Source organism: Oncorhynchus nerka, linkage group LG18 (genome assembly GCF_034236695.1).
Source record: "Oncorhynchus nerka isolate Pitt River linkage group LG18, Oner_Uvic_2.0, whole genome shotgun sequence".
NCBI classification, from domain to species: domain Eukaryota; kingdom Metazoa; phylum Chordata; class Actinopteri; order Salmoniformes; family Salmonidae; genus Oncorhynchus; species Oncorhynchus nerka.
Window position 1 is genome coordinate 17,800,789 of NC_088413.1, and position 18,113 is coordinate 17,818,901.

General features: G+C 48.1%; 1 protein-coding gene across 3 annotated transcripts; it reads left to right on the forward strand.

Annotated features, from left to right (window-relative positions):
- Nucleotides 1–76: 76 nt before the first annotated feature.
- On the forward strand, nt 77–18,113 carry unc93b1 (unc-93 homolog B1, TLR signaling regulator). Of its 3 annotated transcripts, XR_010459649.1 has the most exons (14): nt 77–423; nt 860–991; nt 4,948–5,089; nt 5,292–5,445; nt 8,155–8,316; nt 8,482–8,611; nt 8,749–8,842; nt 10,879–11,003; nt 11,204–11,386; nt 11,788–12,061; nt 13,395–13,513; nt 13,737–13,859; nt 15,305–16,330; nt 16,452–18,113. XR_010459649.1 is itself a non-coding variant. In XM_065003610.1 (13 exons), the coding sequence occupies exons 1-13, from the start codon at nt 421–423 to the stop codon at nt 15,539–15,541; spliced, it is 1,878 nt and encodes a 625-aa protein (XP_064859682.1). In that variant the 5' UTR covers nt 77–420; the 3' UTR covers nt 15,542–18,113. The 3 variants fall into 3 exon arrangements, 2 of the variants coding, with proteins under 2 accessions (XP_064859682.1, XP_064859683.1); XM_065003610.1 differs by having other exon boundaries at nt 15,305–18,113; XM_065003611.1 differs by lacking the exons at nt 77–423; nt 860–991 and adding an exon at nt 992–1,014 and having other exon boundaries at nt 15,305–18,113.

Here is an 18,113-nt window from a genome sequence, read left to right on the forward strand (position 1 = left end):
TATTGACTTTACAACACACAAGAGCAGTCAATGCACTGCACGTTGCTTTTTCGAGATGGAACCAACATTTCGTAGGACGATGTATACCATGCGTATCGCGTACATATAACTAATACAACTTAAAACGAAATATATTATGTAGCTTTAAGACAATCTAAAACAACGTGAAACTAAAAATGCTCTGTAGCTTTAAGGCGAACATTGTGGATAGGGTTAAAAAGAGGAAGTGAGCACACAGCGGAGTTTCGTTTCCCTAATGAAAGTTTTAATTTGGGATCTGAGCTTTAACACGAGAAAGGAGAAGCGCAAGTACAGTAGTACGCGACGGGGGTACCAAGAAATAATACGCAGTTTTATTCGTGCACATGACAATACAATAGCCCTGAAGGGCGACAGAACGACGCCGATCCTGACAAAATAATGGTGAGTGAATTACATCTTTGCATGTATTGAATCGCGCACTCGTGTATTTTATACGACATTGATTTAAAGGTTTGTTTTCATAAATATTTATATATTCAAGTTACAAGTATTGTCCGCCATTGTAGATGGTCACTATTTTAAAATGGTGTTCTTATTGGTCACACTGTTTTAGAAGTCAAAACGTTTTAATGCAATCTAATTATCAACTTATATGTAATCTTTGATAATGGAATAATAGTTGTATTTATTTGGTCTTTGAATGATTGATCATGAAGCAGCAAGCCACTGTGCACAACTCAACCATATTCCCCCATGGTTAAAACGTCATTTTAAAACGTTTATTACACCGCACTTCATTAGTAGTCTATTTTCATTGAAGTGTGAAAAGAAATTCAATCTTCATGTGCTTACTGCTGTTCTCTGTATCGTCCGACAGATGGCGGAGGCCGATGCGGAAGAGAACGTGTACCGTGAGGCTGTGGCGGAGTCGCCTGTTGCGCCCCCTAATGGCGACATTAACATTGACGACCTGTTACCCGACGGTCCTCAGGGGAATATTCAAGGACAGGTGTTGTGTGAAAAAAACATGAAGTACAATGTTTTTTCAACTTTGCTACCGATGTTTACAATGCAATATCCAGCGATTTTTAAGGAGCATTCCACACTTTTTTGGTTTCTTATGCTAGTGTGCTCTCTTGTCTTATTATTTATTTATTCTCTGAAATGATTCAAAATTAAATTATAAAAAAGTATAACTACAACACTAACAACCCTGTATTTCCCCCCTTCACCTCTCTCTTCCCCTCCCTTCACCTCTTTCTCCCCCTCCCTTCACCTCTCTCTCCCCCCCTTCACCTCTCTCTCCCCCTCCCTTCACCTCTCTCTCTCCCCTCCCTTCATCTCTCTCTCCCTCCCTTCATCTCTCTCTCCCCTCCCTTCACCTCTCTCTCCCCTCCCTTCATCTCTCTCCCCCCTCCCTTCACCTCTCACTCCCCTCCCTTCACCGCTCTCTCCCCCCCCTTCAACTCTCTCTCTCCCCTCCCTTCACCTCTCTCTCCCCTCCCTCCCTTCACCTCTTCATCTCCCCCCCTCCCTTCATCTCTCTCTTCCCCTCCTTCACCTCTCTCTCCCCCCCCTTCACCTCTCTCTCCCCCTCCCTTCACCTCTCTCTCTCCCCCCTCCCTTCACCTCTCTCTCTCCCCTCCCCCACTCCCTCTCCATTCACCTCTCTCTCCCCCTCCCTTCACCTCTCTCTCTCCCCCACTCCCTCTCCCTTCACCTCTCTCTCCCCTCCTTCACCTCTCTCTCTCCCCCTCCCTTAACCTCTCTCTCTCTCCCTCCCCCACTCCCTCTGCCTTCACCTCTCTCTCCCCCTACTTTCACCTCTCTCTCCCTCCCCCACTCCCTCTCCCTTCACCTCTCTCTCCCCTGTCCCCCTCTCCCTCTGCCTTCACCTCTCTCTCCCCCTACTTTCACCTCTCTCCCCTCCCCCCCTCCCTCTCCCTTCACCTCTCTCTCCCCTGTCCCCCTCTCCCCCTCCCTTCACCTCTCTCTCCCCTCCCCTGTACCCCCTCTCCCTCCTCCCTTCACCTCACCCCCTCCCCTGTCCTTCCCCCTTCCCTGTTCCCCCTCCCACTCCCCCTCCCTTCACCTCTCTCCCTCTTCCCTCCCCTGTTCCCCCTCTCCCCTTTACCTGTCTCTCTTTCCCTCTCCCCCCTCCCTTCACCTCTCTCTCTCCCTCCCCCCCCTGTCCCCCTCTCTCTCTCCCTCCCCTCCCCTGTCCCCCTCTCTCTCCCCTCCCCCTCCCCTGTCCCCCTCTCTCTCTCCCTCCCCCTCCCCTGTCCCCCTCTCCTCCTCCCTTCACTTCTCTCTCTCTCCTCCACCTCCCATGTCCCCCTCTCCCCCTCCCTTCACCTCTCTCTCCCCTCCCTTCACCTCTCTCTCTCCCCCTCCACTTCACCTCTCTCTCTCTCTCTCCCCCCACTCCCTCTCCCTTCACCTCTCTCTCTCCCCTCCCCACTCCCTCTCCCTTCACCTCTCTCTCCCCCTCCCCCACTCCCTCTCCCTTCACCTCTCTCTCCCCATCCCCCACTCCCTCTCCCTTCTCCTCTCCTTCTCTCTCTCTCTCTCTCTCTCTCTCCCCCTCCCCCACTCCCTCTCCCTTCACCTCTCTCTCCCCCTCCCTTCACCTCTCTCTCTCCCTCCCCCTCTCCCCTCCCTTCACCTCTCTCTCTCCCTCTCTCCTGTACCCCTCTCCCCCTCCCTTCACCTCTCCCCTCCCCTGTCCCTCCCCCTTCCCTGTTCCCACTCCCACTCTCCCCCCTCCTTCACCTCTCTCCCTCTTCCCTCCCCTGTTCCCCCTCTCCCCTTTACCTGTCTCTCTTTCCCTCTCCCCTCCCTTCACCTCTCTCTCTCCTCCCCTGTCCCCCTCTCTCCCCCTGTCCCCCTCTCCTCCTCCCTTCACCTCTCTCTCTCGCTCTCTCTCTCCCTCCACCTCCCCTGTCCCTCCTCTCCCCTCCCTTCACCTCTCTCCTCTCTCTCTCTCTCTCTCTCTCTCTCTCTCCCCCTCCCTTCACCTCTGTCTCTCTCTCCCTCCCCCTGTCCCCCTCTCCCCTCCCTTCACCTCTCTCTCTCTCTCCCTCCCCTCCCCTGTCCCCCTCTCCCCTCCCTTTACCTCTCTCTCTCTCTCTCTCTCTCTCTCTCTCCTCTTCACCTCTGTCTGTCTCTCCCTCCCCCTGTCCCCCTCTCCCCTCCCTTCACCTCTCTCTCTCTCCCTCCCCTCCCTGTCCCCCTCTCCTCCTCCCTTCACCTCTCTCTCTCGCTCTCTCTCTCCCTCCACCTCCCCTGTCCCCCTCTCCCCCTCTCCCCTCCCCCACTCCCTCTCCATTCACCTCTCTCTCCCCCTTCACCTCTCTCTCTCCCCACTCCCTCTCCCTTCACCTCTCTCTCCCCTCCTTCACCTCTCTCTCTCCCCCTCCCTTAACCTCTCTCTCTCTCCCCTCCCCCACTCCCTCTGCCTTCACCTCTCTCTCCCCCTACTTTCACCTCTCTCTCCCTCCCCCACTCCCTCTCCCTTCACCTCTCTCTCCCCTGTCCCCCTCTCCCCCCCTTCACCTCTCTCTCCCCCTCCCTGTACCCCTCTCCCCCTCCCTTCACCTCACCCCCTCCCCTGTCCTTCCCCTTCCCTGTTCCCCTCCCACTCCCCCTCCCTTCACCTCTCTCCCTCTTCCCTCCCCTGTTCCCCCTCTCCCTTTACCTGTCTCTCTTTCCCTCTCCCCTCCCTTCACCTCTCTCTCTCCCTCCCCTCCCCTGTCCCCCTCTCTCTCTCCCTCCCCCTCCCTGTCCCCCTCTCTCTCTCCCTCCCCTCCCCTGTCCCCCTCTCTCTCTCCCTCCCCTCCCCTGTCCCCCTCTCCTCCTCCCTTCACTTCTCTCTCTCTCCCTCCACCTCCCTGTCCCCCTCTCCCCCTCCCTTCACCTCTCTCTCTCCCCCTCCCTTCACCTCTCTCTCTCCCCACTCCCTCTTCCTTCACCTCTCTCCCCCTCCCTTCACCTCTCTCTCTCCCCCTCCCCACTCCCTCTCCCTTCACCTCTCTCTCCCCCTCCCCCACTCCCTCTCCCTTCACCTCTCTCTCTCTCCCCATCCCCCACTCCCTCTCCCTTCACCTCTCTCTCTCTCTCTCCCTCCCCCCCCCACTCCCTCTCCCTTCACCTCTCTCTCCCCCTCCCTTCACCTCTCTCTCTCCCTCCCCCTCTCCCCTCCCTTCACCTCTCTCTCTCTCTCCCCCTCTCCTGTACCCCTCTCCCCTCCCCTTCACCTCTCCCCCTCCCCTGTCCCTCCCCTTCCCTGTTCCCCTCCCACTCTCCCCCTCCCTTCACCTCTCTCCCTCTTCCCTCCCCTGTTCCCCCTCTCCCCTTTACCTGTCTCTCTTTCCCTCTCCCCTCCCTTCACCTCTCTCTCTCCCTCCCCTGTCCCCCTCTCCTCCTCCCTTCACCTCTCTCTCTCGCTCTCTCTCTCCTCCACCTCCCCTGTCCCCCTCTCCCCTCCCTTCACCTCTCTCTCTCTCTCTCTCTCTCTCTCTCTCTCCCTCCCTTCACCTCTGTCTCTCTCTCCCTCCCCCTGTCCCCCTCTCCCCCCCTTCACCTCTCTCTCTCTCTCCCCTCCCCTCCCCTGTCCCCCTCTCCCCTCCCTTCACCTCTCTCTCTCTCTCTCTCTCTCTCTCTCTCTCTCTCCCCCCTCCCTTCACCTCTGTCTCTCTCTCCCTCCCCTGTCCCCCTCTCCCCCTCCCTTCACCTCTCTCTCTCTCTCTCCTCCCCTCCCCTGTCCCCCTCTCTTCCTCCCTTCACCTCTCTCTCTCGCTCTCTCTCTCCCTCCACCTCCCCTGTCCCCCTCTCGCCCCTCTCCCCTCCCTTCACCTCTCTCTCCCCCTCCCTTCACCTCTCTCTCTCTCTCTCCCTCCCCCTCCCCTGTCCCCCCTCTCCCCCTCCCTTCACCTCTCTGTCTCTCTCTCTTCACCCCTTCCCCAGATGGAGGAGTTCCTGGGCCCCCAGCCGGAGTACGATGAGGAAGAGGAGGAGAATAAGTATTACAGAAGGAAGAAGCTGGGCGTGGTGAAGAACGTCCTGGGGGCCAGCGTTGGGGGCATGATCATATACAGCGTCTACATGGGTAACACCTGTCTGTCTGTCTGTCTGTCTGTCTGTCTGTCTGTCTGTCTGTCTGTCTGTCTGTCTGTCTGTCTGTCTGTCCCTGTCCCGTCCGTCTGTCTCTATTCTATTCTATTCATATATGCCTGTATTCCATTTTGGACATGTTTTGTGTGTGTCATGTATTCAGTCATTTATATGTGTGTGTGTGTGTGTGTCTGCAGGCCTGTTGCAGATGCAGCTGATCCTCCACTATGATGAGACGTACAGGGAGGTGAAGTATGGTAACCTGGGTCTGGAGGACATCGACAAGAAGATGCTGATGGGGATCAACGTTACACCCATCATAGCCCTGTTATACACCCCCATACTCATCAGGTATACTATATATATATATATATACACCCATCATAGGCCTGTTATACACCCCCATACTCATCAGGTATACTATATATATATACACCCATCATAGGCCTGTTATACACCCCCATACTCATCAGGTATACTATATATATATACACCCATCATAGCCCTGTTATACACCCCCATACTCATCAGGTATACTATATATATATATATACACCCATCATAGGCCTGTTATACACCCCCATACTCATCAGGTATACTATATATATATACACCCATCATAGGCCTGTTATACACCCCCATACTCATCAGGTATACTATATATATATATATATACACCCATCATAGCCCTGTTATACACCCCCATACTCATCAGGTATACTATATATATATATATACACCCATCATAGGCCTGTTATACACCCCCATACTCATCAGGTATACTATATATATATACACCCATCATAGGCCTGTTATACACCCCCATACTCATCAGGTATACTATATATATACACCCATCATAGCCCTGTTATACACCCCCATACTCATCAGGTATACTATATATATATACACCCATCATAGGCCTGTTATACACCCCCATACTCATCAGGTATACTATATATATATATATATATACACCCATCATAGGCCTGTTATACACCCCCATACTCATCAGGTATACTATATATATATACACCCATCATAGCCCTGTTATACACCCCCATACTCATCAGGTATACTATATATATATATACACCCATCATAGGCCTGTTATACACCCCCATACTCATCAGGTATACTATATATATATATATATATATACACCCATCATAGGCCTGTTATACACCCCCATACTCATCAGGTATATTATATATATATATACACCCATCATAGGGCTGTTATACACCCCCATACTCATCAGGTATACTATATATATATATATACACCCATCATAGGCCTGTTATACACCTCCATACTAATCAGGTATACATTTACATTTAAGTCATTTAGCAGACGCTCTTATCCAGAGCGACTTACTATATATATATATATATACACCCATCATAGGCCTGTTATACACCCCCATACTCATCAGGTATACTATATATATATACACCCATCATAGCCCTGTTATACACCCCCATACTCATCAGGTATACTATATATATATACACCCATCATAGGCCTGTTATACACCCCCATACTCATCAGGTATACTATATATATATATATATATATATATATATATATATATATATACACCCATCATAGGCCTGTTATACACCCCATACTCATCAGGTATACTATATATATACACCCATCATAGCCCTGTTATACACCCCATACTCATCAGGTATACTATATATATATATACACCCATCATAGGCCTGTTATACACCCCCATACTCATCAGGTATACTATATATATATATATATATATATATATATATATATATATATATATACACCCATCATAGGCCTGTTATACACTCCCATACTCATCAGGTATACTATATATATATACACCCATCATAGCCCTGTTATACACCCCATACTCATCAGGTATACTATATATATATACACCCATCATAGGCCTGTTATACACCCCCATACTCATCAGGTATACTATATATATATATATATATATATATATATATATATATATATATATACACCCATCATAGGCCTGTTATACACCCCCATACTCATCAGGTATACTATATATATATACACCCATCATAGCCCTGTTATACACCCCCATACTCATCAGGTATACTATATATATATATACACCCATCATAGGCCTGTTATACACCCCCATACTCATCAGGTATACTATATATATATATATATATATATATATATATATATATATATATATATATACACCCATCATAGGCCTGTTATACACTCCCATACTCATCAGGTATACTATATATATATACACCCATCATAGCCCTGTTATACACCCCCATACTCATCAGGTATACTATATATATATACACCCATCATAGGCCTGTTATACACCCCCATACTCATCAGGTATACTATATATATATATATATATATATATATATACACCCATCATAGGCCTGTTATACACCCCCATACTCATCAGGTATACTATATATATATATATATACACCCATCATAGGCCTGTTATACACCCCCATACTCATCAGGTATACTATATATATATACACCCATCATAGGCCTGTTATACACCCCCATACTCATCAGGTATACTATATATATATACACCCATCATAGCCCTGTTATACACCCCCATACTCATCAGGTATACTATATATATATATATACACCCATCATAGGCCTGTTATACACCCCCATACTCATCAGGTATACTATATATATACACCCATCATAGGCCTGTTATACACCCCCATACTCATCAGGTATACTATATATATATATATACACCCATCATAGGCCTGTTATACACCCCCATACTCATCAGGTATACTATATATATATATATATACACCCATCATAGGCCTGTTATACACCCCCATACTCATCAGGTATACTATATATACATATACACCCATCATAGGCCTGTTATACACCTCCATACTAATCAGGTATACACACATACTCCTGCTTTCTTCTCATTCTTTCTCTCCTCTCTCGATCCTCTCGCTCTCTCTCTCTCGATCCTCTCTCTCTTTTTCTGTCTCTCTTTTTCTCTCTCTCTCTCAGGTTTCTGGGCACCAAATGGATGATGTTTCTGGCAAGTGGAATTTACGCTCTCTTCGTCTCAACCAATTACTGGGAGCGATACTACACCCTGGTACCATCGGCTGTGGCCATTGGTGCAGCCATTGTCCCGCTGTGGGCGTCGTTAGGGAACTACATCACAAGGTTAGGAAGTGGAGAATGGAGACACACACATCAACGTCACACAGACCAGAATACATGTGCAGCTCGTACGGGTGGCAGTGTTTATGTCGTGTTGTGTTTCGCTACGTAGTGTTAATCACACTGTGTTTTATTGTGTTTCTGTCTCTCTCTCGCTCACACACTCAGGATGGCACAACAGTACTATGAGTATGTGAACTATAAGGAGGATCACGTCCAGGAACAGAAGAAACTACCCAAGGGGGCGTGTCATCGCTATGTCATCATCTTCCAATCCGTGTTCTTCATCATCTTCCATGTATGTAGCCATTGGTCGAGTCACTTGTCAGTCAGTGAGTGATATATCGGTTAAGCATTGCCGTGTGTGTGTGTGTGTGTGTGTGTGTGTGTGTGTGGATTCTGATGTCTGGCCGTGTTTCTCTTTGTGTCTCTCAGCTCAGCCTGGTGTTTGCAGAGTTCCCCCAGCGCCTCTTCCTCCACCAGTTCCTTAGTGACTACAACCACACACTGTACAACGTTAAACACTGTGGTAAACTGACCTGTAGTCTGTTATCTGTACAATGTTAAACACTGTGGTAAACTGACCTGTAGTCTGTTATTATCTGTACAATGTTAAACACTGTGGTAAACTGACCTGTAGTCTGTTATCTGTACAATGTTAAACACTGTGGTAAACTGACCTGTAGTCTGTTATCTGTACAATGTTAAACACTGTGGTAAACTGACCTGTAGTCTGTTATTATCTGTACAATGTTAAACACTGTGGTAAACTGACCTGTAGTCTGTTATTATCTGTACAATGTTAAACACTGTGGTAAACTGACCAGTAGTCTGTTATTATCTGTACAACGTTAAACACTGTGGTAAACTGACCTGTAGTCTGTTATTATCTGTACAACGTTAAACACTGTGGTAAACTGACCTGTAGTCTGTTATTATCTGTACAACGTTAAACACTGTGGTAAACTGACCAGTAGTCTGTTATTATCTGTACAACGTTAAACACTGTGGTAAACTGACCAGTAGTCTGTTATTATCTGTACAATGTTAAACACTGTGGTAAACTGACCTGTAGTCTGTTATTATCTGTACAACGTTAAACACTGTGGTAAACTGACCAGTAGTCTGTTATTATCTGTACAATGTTAAACACTGTGGTAAACTGACCAGTAGTCTGTTATTATCTGTACAACGTTAAACACTGTGGTAAACTGACCTGTAGTCTGTTATTATCTGTACAATGTTAAACACTGTGGTAAACTGACCTGTAGTCTGTTATCTGTACAATGTTAAACACTGTGGTAAACTGACCAGTAGTCTGTTATTATCTGTACAACGTTAAACACTGTGGTAAACTGACCAGTAGTCTGTTATTATCTGTACAATGTTAAACACTGTGGTAAACTGACCAGTAGTCTGTTATTATCTGTACAACGTTAAACACTGTGGTAAACTGACCTGTAGTCTGTTATTATCTGTACAAGGTTAAACACTGTGGTAAACTGACCAGTAGTCTGTTATTATCTGTACAACGTTAAACACTGTGGTAAACTGACCAGTAGTCTGTTATTATCTGTACAATGTTAAACACTGTGGTAAACTGACCTGTAGTCTGTTATTATCTGTACAATGTTAAACACTGTGGTAAACTGACCAGTAGTCTGTTATTATCTGTACAAGGTTAAACACTGTGGTAAACTGACCTGTAGTCTGTTATTAAGTGTACAAGGTTAAACACTGTGGTAAACTGACCAGTAGTCTGTTAACTTCCATTTCCTTACCCTGACTCTCAGAGGAGAAGCAGGATGTATGGTTGTAATAGTATTGTTTTCGTGCACCTCAATCTCTCTCACCCCCCCTCCCCCTCCCCACTCCTCTCTCTCTCTCTCTCTCTCTCTCTCTCTCTCTCTCTCTTTCCTCTCTCTCTCTCTCTCTCTTTCCTCTCTCTCTCTCTCTCTCTCTCTCTCTCTCTCTCTCTCTCTCTTTCTCTCTCTTCTCTCTCTCTCTCTCTCTCTCTCTCTTTCCTCTCTCTCTCTCTCTCTCTCTCCCCTCCTCTCCCACTACTCTCTCTCTCCCTCTCTCTCTCTCTCCTCTCCCCTCCCTCTCTCTCTCTCTCCCCTCCCCACTCTCTCTCTCTCATCCCCCTCCCCACTCTCTCTCTCTCTCTCTCCCCCCTCTCTCTCTCTCTCTCTCTCTCTCTCTCCCCTCCCCTCCCCACTCCTCTCTCTCTCATCCCCCTCCCCCCACTCCTCTCTCTCTCTCCCCCTCCCCCTCCCCACTCCTCTCTCTCTCTCTCTCTCTCTACCCCTCCCCTCCCCACTCCTCTCTCTCTCTCATCCCCCCTCCCCACTCCCCTCTCTCTCTCTCTCTCTCTCTCTCTCTCTCTCTCTGATCAATGGTTTAACAAATATACAGGTTTTTGTTTCATCACTTTCTTTATCCCTCTCTCTTTATTGGGTTCAGGGGACAGTGGTATGATTGGTGGGTTTAATAACTCCTCCCCCTCCCCAGGTGCGGAGGGCAGTGGTATGATTGGTGGGTTTAATAACTCCTCCCCCTCCCCAGGTGCGGAGGGCAGTGGTATGATCGAGGGTTTCAACAGGACCGTCCTGAAGCACCTCCCTCGCTCCCTGCTGCTCATCCAGGTGGAGAGTGTTCTCATGGGGGCCGCCTTCCTCTCCATGGTCATCGTAAGACACACACACACACCCATACACACAGACACACACAAACACACACACAGGCAAAGACACGTGTGTACACGCATACCTAAAATGATCATCCTAACAGCCTAGCATTATTTCACCCAACAATCAATACAACACCCTCCGAGATTACCCAGAGTCCATTGCTTGCTTTCCCACAGTCGTTCACTGTGTTTTACCGATAGTTCCTGGCGGTGTGCGGGGCTGCGTACCGCCCTACAGAGGAGATCGATCTGAGGAGTATCGGCTGGGGGAACATCTTCCAGTTGCCCTTCAAACACCTGAGAGACTACAGGCTGAGACTCCTCATCCCTTTCTTCATCTACAGTGGACTGGACTCACTCTTCTCTGTCACGGGACTCACTCTGGTAGTCATTACAGGAAGTCCTTTAGTAACTGTCCTAGCTGGAGTCTGAATGTTGTCTATGTAGCTTTCACAGACCTACTGTGTCACTTTACCTAGTGTGGACATAGATTCTGCTGGAGGGCAGCTATATTCATGATGCTCGATCTCTCCTCTCTCTCTCTATCCTCTCTCTCGCTCGTGCTCTTTCTCTCGCTTGCTCACTCTCTTTTTTCTCACTCACTCACTCACTCACTCACTCACTCACTCACTCACTCACTCACTCACTCACTCACTCACTCACTCACTCACTCACTCACTCACTCACTCACTATCTCTCTCTCTGTCCTGTTCAACCCCCCCTTTTCTCCTACTTTCCCTGTCTTTGTCTCTCCTCTAATCTATCCTCATGTCTCCCCCTCCCAGTCGTATGGTGTGTGTACGGTGGGTCTGGAGTGGCTGTATCTCCTGGTGATGGTCTATGGTCTGTCCTGCTCCCTGTTCTCCTGCCTGTCCCTGTCCCTCCTCAGGCTGCCACGCTACGTCTCTCTGCTAGGGGGCGCTGTGATCCACGGTCCTCTGCTGGTGTTCTTGCTGTTCTGGTCCCCGGCTCCACGCTCACCTGATCAACTGCCTTACCTGCTGGTGGTGATCGCCCTCTGGGGAATGGGGTCTGCATTGAATAAGACTGGACTCAGCAGTGAGTTTTAGTACTATGATCACACACACGCACGCACACGCACACACACACACACGACTCTTTTATTTCCTTGTTCAGACTTAATCATTTCCAACATTTATGTCTCCTCTCTCTCATATCTTCCACCTCTCCACCTCCCCTTTCTCTCTCTAACCCCCTCTCTACTGCCCTCCTCTCTCTCATATCTTCCACCTCTCCACCTCCCTTTCTCTCTCTACCCCCCCTCTCTACTGCCCTCCTCTCTCTCATATCTTCCACCTCTCCACCTCCCATTTCTCTCTCTACCCCCCCTCTCTACTGCCCTCCTCTCTCTCATATCTTCCACCTCTCCACCTCCCCTTTCTCTCTCTACCCCCCTCTCTACTGCCCTCCTCTCTCTCATATCTTCCACCTCTCCACCTCCCATTTCTCTCTCTACCCCCTCTCTACTGCCATCCTCTCTCTCATATCTTCCACCTCTCCACCTCCCCTTTCTCTCTCTACCCCCTCTCTACTGCCCTCCTCTCTCTCATATCTTCCACCTCTCCACCTCCCCTTTCTCTCTCTACCCCCCCCCCTCTCTACTGCCCTCCTCTCCCTCATATCTTCCACCTCTCCACCTCCCCTTTCTCTCTCTACCCCCCTCTCTACTGCCCTCCTCTCTCTCATATCTTCCACCTCTCCACCTCCCCTTTCTCTCTCTACCCCCTCTCTACTGCCATCCTCTCTCTCATATCTTCCACCTCTGCACCTCCCCTTTCTCTCTCTACCCCCTCTCTCTACCGCCCTCCTCTCTCTCATATCTTCCACCTCTCCACCTCCCCTTTCTCTCTCTACCCCCTCTCTACTGCCCTCCTCTCTCTCATATCTTCCACCTCTCCACCTCCCCTTTCTCTCTCTACCCCCCCCTCTCTACTGCCCTCCTCTCTCTCATATCTTCTACCGCCCTCCTCTCTCTCATATCTTCCACCTCTCCACCTCCCCTTTCTCTCTCTACCCCCTCTCTCTACTGCCCTCCTCTCTCTCATATCTTCCACCTCTCCACCTCCCCTTTCTCTCTCTACCCCCCCTCTACTGCCTTCCTCTCTCTCATATCTTCCACCTCTCCACCTCCCTTTCTCTCTCTACCCCCCCTCTCTACTGCCCTCCTCTCTCTCATATCTTCCACCTCTCCACCTCCCCTTTCTCTCTCTACCCCCCCTCTCTACTGCCCTCCTCTCTCACTCTCTCTTCCCTCTTGTCTACCGCCCTCCTCTCTTTCTCTTGCTCTCTTTCTATCTACCCCCCTCTCCACCGCACCCCCCCTCCCTGTCCCCCACTCTCCACTGTCTCTCTCTCTCTCCGTGTCTGTCAGTTCTCCTGGGTATGTTGTATGAAGATAAAGAGAGACTGGACTTTGTCTACACCATCTACCACTGGTGGCAAGCTATCGCCATCTTCATAGTCTACCTGTGGACTGGACTCATCATGAGGGTATGTGTGTGTCCCTGTGTGTGTGTCCGTGTGCGTCCTCATGCGTGTGTGTCCCCGTGTGCGTCCTCATGCGTGTGTGTCCCCGTGTGTGTGTGTCCCTGTGTGTGTGTGTGTGTCCGTGTGTGTGTTCGTGTGTTAGAACAAGTGTAAAAACGATTAATTTAAAGTGCTTATTTCACTCCTCTCTTTCTCTCCTTTCTCATTCCTGGTCCCTCCTCCTCAGGCCAAACTCTCCATTCTATTGGTCATCTTGCTGCTGGCGTGCTTCTGCTATTGGACGATGGAGCGACGCCTGGCCAAGAACATGCATTTCAGACTGCCTCGCATTCCCCGCCCCAAACACAAGGTAACCTATCACAATCTGTTCATTTTTTACTATGTTTTTACATTTGTTTTCTTTAAATACCATTTGGCTGGAGAGAAAAGTGCAAATATCACCTTCACTAGTAATGCGATAAAGACAAGCAAAACAGAACACTGAAATGAAACAGTCTTTGTTTAAGGTTTGGCATTGGCAATAAAGACAATTAAAAGAGCAATATCAATATCAACAAGCTGCACAAGAACTCACTACTGTAATGGTCCAGGTTACAAAGTGGCTCAGTGACTCGTGTTTGCATCTCAATGTGAAAAAAACTGTTTGCATGTTCTTCACAAAGAGGGCAACAGATGCTACTGAGCCAGATGTCTATGTGTCAGCGGAGAAGCTCCAGGTGGTATCCGATTTTAAGTACCTTGGCATCATACTTGATTCCAACCTCTCTTTTAAAAAGCATGTGAAAAAGGTAATTCAAATAACCAAATTCAACCTAGCTAATTTCCGAATTATACGAAATTGTTTGACTACAGAGGTACAAAGTACTTCGAAACTATGATACTCCCCCACTTAACATACTGCTTGACTAGTTGGGCCCAAGCTTGCTGTACAACATTAAAACCTATTCAGTCTGTCTACAAACAGGCTCTCAAAGTGCTTGATAGGAAGCCCAATAGCCATCATCATTGTCACATCCTTAGAAAGCATGAGCTCTTGAGTTGGGAAAATCTTGTGCAATACACCGACGCATGTCTTGTATTCAAGATCCTTAATGGCCTGGCTCCCCCTCCACTCAATATTTTTGTTAAACAGAAAACCCAGACATATGGCAGCAGATCCACAAGGTCTGCCATGAGAGGTGACTGTATAGTTCCCCTGAGGAAAAGCACCTTTAGTAAATCTACATTCTCTGTGAGAGCTTCCCATGTCTGGAATACACTGCCATCAGACACACATAGCTGCATCACATATCACACTTTCACAAAATGCTTGAAGACATGGCTAAAGGTCAATCAGATTTGTGAACATGGTCCCTAGCTGTGTGTTGCCACTTTCCATGTTGTCTGTTGTCTGTAGCTTGTGAGGTGTGGAAACACTTTGTTGCTTTTATGAATTTTGTCTTGCTGCTTTTTGTTCTATGTTGCTCTGTCTGTATGCTACGTCTTGCTTGTCCTATGTTGCTCTGTCTGTATGCTATGTCTTGCTTGTCCTATGTTGCTATGTCTTGCTTGTTCTATGTTGCTATTGTTTATATTGTAATTGTTTTTAATAACCTGCCCAGGGACTGCGGTTGAAAATTAGCCGGCTGGCTAAAACCGGCACTTTTACTAAAACGTTGATTAATGTGCACTGTCCCTGTAAAAATAAAAAAATTAACTCAAACTCAATGTGTCTTCAATAATGACACAAAGTCATCAATTGACATGTTTGGTCTGTAATGTAATATAATGTTGACTGTGTCACTTCCTCCTCAGGTCAAAGGTTATCGTTACCTGGAGGAGGAAAACTCAGATGAGTCGAACTCGGAGGAGAGTGATGAGGATGATGATGAAGAGCAGCAGGAGGAGGTGATCAGGGAGGACTTTGGCGGAGACGCAGGGTCGCAGGGCTCTGATTCGACCAGGGAGAGGAGAGGAGGGGCTAGGGGACGCCGCAGGAGGAGAGACGATGATTATGAGCAAGCGGGGGAAAGGGAGGAGAGAGAGGGATAGAGAAAGAGTGAAAGAGCGAAAAATAGTTAGAGAGACATGGAGAGAGTGAGTCCTTTAGCTATCCTCTAGGTATCCTCTTAAGTATCCTCTAGGTGTCCTCTAGCTATCCTCTTGGTGTCCTCTAGCTATCCTCTTGGTGTCCTCTAGCTATCCTCTTGGTGTCCTCTAGCTGTCCTCTAGGTATCCTCTAGCTGTCCTCTAGGTATCCTCTAGCTGTCCTCTAGGTATCCTCTAGCTGTCCTCGAAGGTATCCTCTAGGTATTATCTAGCTGTCCTCTAGGTATCCTCTAGCTGTCCTCTAGGTATCCTCTAGCTGTCCTCTAGGTATCCTCTAGCTGTCCTCGAAGGTATCCTCTAGGTATTATCTAGCTGTCCTCTAGGTATCCTCTAGCTGTCCTCTAGGTATCCTCTAGCTGTCCTCTAGGTATCCTCTAGCTGTCCTCTAGGTATCCTCTAGCTATCCTCTAGGTATCCTCTAGCTGTCCTCTAGGTATCCTCTAGGTGTCCTCTAGCTATCCTCTTGGTGTCCTCTAGCTATCCTCTTGGTGTCCTCTAGCTATCCTCTTGGTGTCCTCTAGCTGTCCTCTAGGTATCCTCTAGCTGTCCTCTAGGTATCCTCTAGCTGTCCTCTAGGTATCCTCTAGCTGTCCTCGAAGGTATCCTCTAGGTATTATCTAGCTGTCCTCTAGGTATCCTCTAGCTGTCCTCTAGGTATCCTCTAGCTGTCCTCTAGGTATCCTCTAGCTGTCCTCGAAGGTATCCTCTAGGTATTATCTAGCTGTCCTCTAGGTATCCTCTAGCTGTCCCCTAGGTATCCTCTAGGTATCCTCTAGCTGTCCTCTAGGTATCCTCTAGCTGTCCTCTAGGTATCCTCTAGCTGTCCTCTAACTATCCTCTAGCTGTCCTCTAGGTATCCTCTAGCTGTCCTCTAGCTATCCTCTAGCTGTCCTCTAGGTATCCTCTAGCTGTCCTCTAACTATCCTCTAGCTGTCCTCTAGCTGTCCTCTAGGTATCCTCTAGCTGTCCTCTAGCTATCCTCTAGCTGTCCTCGAAGGTATCCTCTAGGTATTATCTAGCTGTCCTCTAGGTATCCTCTAGCTGTCCCCTAGGTATCCTCTAGGTATCCTCTAGCTGTCCTCTAGGTATCCTCTAGCTGTCCTCTAGGTATCCTCTAGCTGTCCTCTAGGTATCCTCTAGCTGTCCTCTAGGTATCCTCTAGCTGTCCTCTAACTATCCTCTAGCTGTCCTCTAGCTGTCCTCTAGGTATCCTCTAGCTGTCCTCTAGCTGTCCTCTAGCTGTCCTCTAGGTATCCTCTAGGTATCCTCTAGGTGTCCTCTAGCTATCCTCTAGCTGTCCTCTAGCTATCCTCTAGCTATCCTCTAGGTATCCTCTAGCTATCCTCTAGCTGTCCTCTAGCTATCCTCTAGGTATCCTCTAGGTATCCTCTAGCTGTCCTCTAGGTATCCTCTAGGTGTCCTCTAGCTATCCTCTAGCTGTCCTCTAGCTATCCTCTAGGTATCCTCTAGCTATCCTCTAGGTATCCTCTAGCTATCCTCTAGGTATCCTCTAGGTATCCTCTAGGTATCCTCTAGCTATCCTCCAGGTATCCTCTAGGTACTTTCCCCAGTCCAGCTCTCTTACAACAGTGCAGATTAAGGAAAGGAGTTGAATCAGAAGAAGAGACAAAACGGGTGTGTCTCAAATGTAAGGAGGATAAAACAGAGCGGTACAGGAGGATAAAACAGAGCGGTGCAGGAGGATAAAACAGAGCGGTACAGGAGGATAAAACCAGAGTGGTACAGGAGGATAAAACCAGAGTGGTACAGGAGGATAAAACCAGAGTGGTGCAGGAGGATAAAACCAGAGCGGTACAGGAGGATAAAACCAGAGCGGTACAGGAGGATAAAACAGAGTGGTACAGGAGGAAAGAGAAGAACGGGGGATTTTACACAGAAGGAAAGAGGATGGAGAGAGGACAGGAATTCAGTTTCGATGGATTCTCATAACACAACTGAAAAGGGAAGAAGTAATTTACTCCACTTCAAATATAAACCAGTTTCCCTCCGGTGCATGATCACATGGCATATGGCCCAAATGGCACGCTATTCACTATATAGTGCACCCATTTTGAACAGGGCCCATTAGGGCTCTGGCCAAAAGTAGTGTACTATATAGGGAATGGGGTGCCATATCGGACTCATGCATACTGTATAGACACCTGAAACATATATGAAGTTAGGTACATCACAGGCACTTTTGACAGGGCACATACAGGGCTCTGGTCAAAAGTAGTGCACTATAGAGGGAATAAGGTGCCATCTGGGACACAGCCTTTGTATTTCAACAGTATCACTGTATTGTTAGTCAGCTGTGTTGTCATGGTTCCTAGCTCAGGTGTTTTGAGTGGCCTACATTTGATGGGTTTTTTTGTAAGGAATTTATTCAATCAATGATTTTGAAAAAGTTGAATTATATTCATGAATTATAATGAGAATAAATGGATTGTAATTGTTTTTTTATGACTGTTTTGAAGGTGTTTTCTGAGTATAAAGCTGGTTTTGTGCCTCTTGA

What these genes read in the sequence shown, in the direction of transcription:
- unc93b1 (XM_065003610.1), top strand. An exon ending in TTAGGGAACTACATCACAAG is followed by an intron (nt 8,317 to 8,481) that starts GTTAGGAAGTGG and finishes TCACACACTCAG; the next exon opens with GATGGCACAACAGTACTATG. An exon ending in GTACAACGTTAAACACTGTG is followed by an intron (nt 8,843 to 10,878) that starts GTAAACTGACCT and finishes CCCCCTCCCCAG; the next exon opens with GTGCGGAGGGCAGTGGTATG.